At 34.1% G+C, this 3,511-nt stretch overlaps 1 protein-coding gene across 1 annotated transcript in view; it reads right to left on the bottom strand.

The window, feature by feature from the left end:
• Positions 1–2,875: 2,875 nt before the first annotated feature.
• The window catches only part of LOC107709345 (relaxin-like), a 1,418-nt gene continuing 782 nt past the window's right edge, over positions 2,876–3,511 (bottom strand). The window contains exon 2 of the mRNA XM_016513793.1: positions 2,876–3,000. Within this exon, the coding sequence (XP_016369279.1) occupies positions 2,876–3,000 (125 nt within the window). The remainder of the gene's footprint in view (positions 3,001–3,511) is intronic.

Raw genomic sequence — 3,511 nt, forward strand, 5'->3', positions numbered from 1 at the left:
GCTGGGCTCTGGAGATGCTTTTGAGTGTACCTCATATCTGATTAAATTAAAATTATTACAACAAATGTGTAAAAGATTAGTAAATAACGGTGAAATTGAAGTATTCCTTTACTTTATTAGTTAATTTCAGTGTTTTGTCTTACCTGGGGTCAGAGGTCATTGCAGGGGGGTAATCCATGGATTTATTACTCACTGGCATACAAATGGAGTTTGGAGATGTTTTCAGAGTCTGGAGATGAATAGCACCATCCTCATCTCTCCCCTCATACATACTCATTTTTGAGTCAATATCTCACTTCTCCAGGCAAAGAGGCTGGTTTAAGACATGTACAGTGAGTTCATAACAATGGGAAAAATATGCTTTCGTTGCTTGGAAACCATTTATTTGTCAGTTTCCTCAACAAAATGTGTTTTCAAAACAGTTTTTGGAAATCACTGGCTTAAAGGGATAGTTCACCCAAAAATGAAAATGTGATGTTAATCTGCTTACCCCCAGGGCATCCAAGATGTAGGTGACTTTGTTTCTTCAGTAGAACACAAACGAAGATTTTTAACTCAAACCGGTGCAGTCTGTCAGTCATAATGTAAGTGGATGGGAATCACGGTTTTGAGAGTCAAAAAAACATACACAGACAAAACCAAATTAAACCCTGCGGCTCGTGACGATACATTGAGGTCTTAAGACACGAAACGATCGGTCTGTGCAAGAAACTGAACAGTATTTATATCGTTTTTTACCTCTGATGCACTGCAATGTCCGAACTGTTAGACAAAAAAAGTCGATTTGATTACATCATTCCTACAATTTAGATTTGACCTATATATTAAACACTTTTGTTACATAATATCAAATTGTATAACAAAATATGCCGTATATTTTTTTCTGAAGAACTAAAAACTCCCTCTCGATGATCTTACTTCAACAGCCTTTTTCAAGCTGCCATGTTTGGCTTTTATCGGCTTTGATCGTGCCCCCTCAAAAACTGCAAAGAACTTTTAGTGAATTATTCAGTCGTCTTTGACAAGCGGAAGAACTGCTCAACCTCAGCGCCAGGAGGAGACACAACTTCACATAAATACATTTCATGGGATTTTTTTAATAGATAGTAGAATGAATAATATGATTGCAGTTATTTATTCATTTGAAGTGTTTATTGTAGTATAGTTGTATTTGTATAAATAACAAAAATTATTTCTTCTTTTCAGAACATGAATACAGCAATATTTTACGGAAAAGCTAATAGGAAGAGTGCAGAGTTAGCTCTTCCATGTGATGAGAGTGAGGATGAGTTAGCCTTCAGTGAAGGTTAAATGATAGGGATCTACTTATTTTTTGGTTTGCATGAGTTCCAATCAATTTCTAAAAGAAATGTGCGTTTAAAAGAAAATCATAATTTTATAGAAAAACTACTTTTTTGACCATTTTCCATTGTGGTACAGCGTTGCCATATAGCAACGTTTCCCTAACAAGTACCCCCCCACCCCCAATTATTTTTTATTTTTTTTCAAAAACCTGTTTGATTTGTATGATTGAAGCTATTTCATGTAATAAAAACTTATTTGAAATTTGAAACTTAATCTAGCGTAGCGTTAGTTCTGGCAGGTCACGTTAGTCAGGCTCGCATCAGCTGACTCTCAGCTGATCCCCATCTACCTATAGGAATACGACACCTATCTAAGCATTCATATATAAGGTCCCTCAGTATTATTAGCAGTTTTCGCATTGACTGAGAGAGAGAGAGGGTGTTGCTTGTTACTGCTGGCGCGGATTACATCACCCAATAGTTTTGCATCATAAAATCTAGACACTTTTCCCCAAAATCCTTAATTTGGCATTTTGTTGTTTTGTTTGCCTCTACTCATCACAGATGGTGTGTTCTTGTATTGTTTTTTTAAATCTTAAACTACATTTAAACTACAAAGTTATCGCTGCTCTCCCTGCTCTCATCCATGCTAGGCTGCATGGATGCGCAGGGAGTTCTTGCCCAGAACAGAACCATACCGCCAATCCAAACTGTATGCTAATTGTCAATCATCTTTGACGATAGTGGTTCTGACAGAATTTGAATATTTCATGGTTCAAACATAATGCATACCATAGAAGGTTAATGACTGTGAATGGTGATATTGGGTTATTGTTAACCTAAACTTTGAGTGGCAGAAATGTAAAAATACCTCTGAGAATGTATTTATTGCTGTTTCCCAACAAATTAGGACTCGTATAAACCATGTTCATGTTTTTTTTTTTTTTTTGTTCAAAATGCATTTATTTTCAATTTTACAGTTGGTATCTCCTGATATTGGATATATTCCATCAAATACAATATTGGGTAGTCTATAAATTAATTTAAAAAACTTTTTTTTCTAATCTAGTATTTGTCCCTGCTTCTAGATTTTAACCTTTTTAATAACATTTTTAAAAACATTTTAAACCATTTAACTTCATAAACATTTACGCGCTTACAAAAAGTGTCATAATATCAACATGTTTTGGGGCACATATAGTATTTGCATATACTCAAACATGTATATTTCAGTACCTGATCGGATATCTGATAGCACTTAGGGAAACAAGTATGGATTCGGAACAACATGGGGTGTTTTTTTATTTCAAGGTGAACTATTCCCTTAATAGTACCTCTAAAAAAAGACAACTTTCTTTTCTATTAAGTATTGGTGCTCTTTAAATGTTGCCACATTTAAAGAAATACTTTTTTTCTTGCATTTGAAGAATTTCTTGGAAAACTACATCTGAACATTTTTCAAATATTTGAAAACCAATTTAACTTTGAGTTGCTATGTAATTCAAGTCCTCCGAAAAATAATCGTTTAAATGCATTTTCCACAGAGAAGATGATGAAGTTGGGAGTGTTTCTCAGCACATGCGAACAAGATCACTTTTTCTACATCCCACTTTACAGCACGTGGAGGGCAGCGCTTCGTATGCCTCTCTTCTTACTCGGTCCATTTCTGACTCCACATCAGTCTCAATTTCATAATCTGTGTAAAATCAAAGACATGCATTGTACATGATTTCTGTTTCCTCCACAGTTCATGCTGTACAAGGGATGAGTTGGGGATGTCAGAAAGTTACTTCAGAATGGAAACTTAAAGTCTGTACAGCAGGTGGCACACAAGCTGAATTTGAAACGGCACAGTTTTACTACTACTATTTCTGCAATGTATTTGTGTGGCAGAAATATTAAGAGTAGTATGCTGTTCCAAATTCAGCCAAGATTTAAATGTAAGTTTTGTTTTGATTGCATCATTTCATCATTTCAGTGGGCCTTGTGAGTTCCTATACAAAGCTAAGAAACTACATTTAACTATGTGATCAGAGCAGGCAAAGTAACTGTAATGCAGATTAAACTTTCTAATCAATTCTTTATTGAGTTTTATTAATATTAGTTATCAATTACTTTTTAATGAATTCATATATATATATATATATATATATATATATATTGATTTTATAATTATATAGTATTTATAATTTTGTATGTTTGTTAAT

This window comes from Sinocyclocheilus rhinocerous, unplaced genomic scaffold (genome assembly GCF_001515625.1).
Source record: "Sinocyclocheilus rhinocerous isolate Xijiao unplaced genomic scaffold, SAMN03320098_v1.1 scaffold2341, whole genome shotgun sequence".
Taxonomy (NCBI): domain Eukaryota; kingdom Metazoa; phylum Chordata; class Actinopteri; order Cypriniformes; family Cyprinidae; genus Sinocyclocheilus; species Sinocyclocheilus rhinocerous.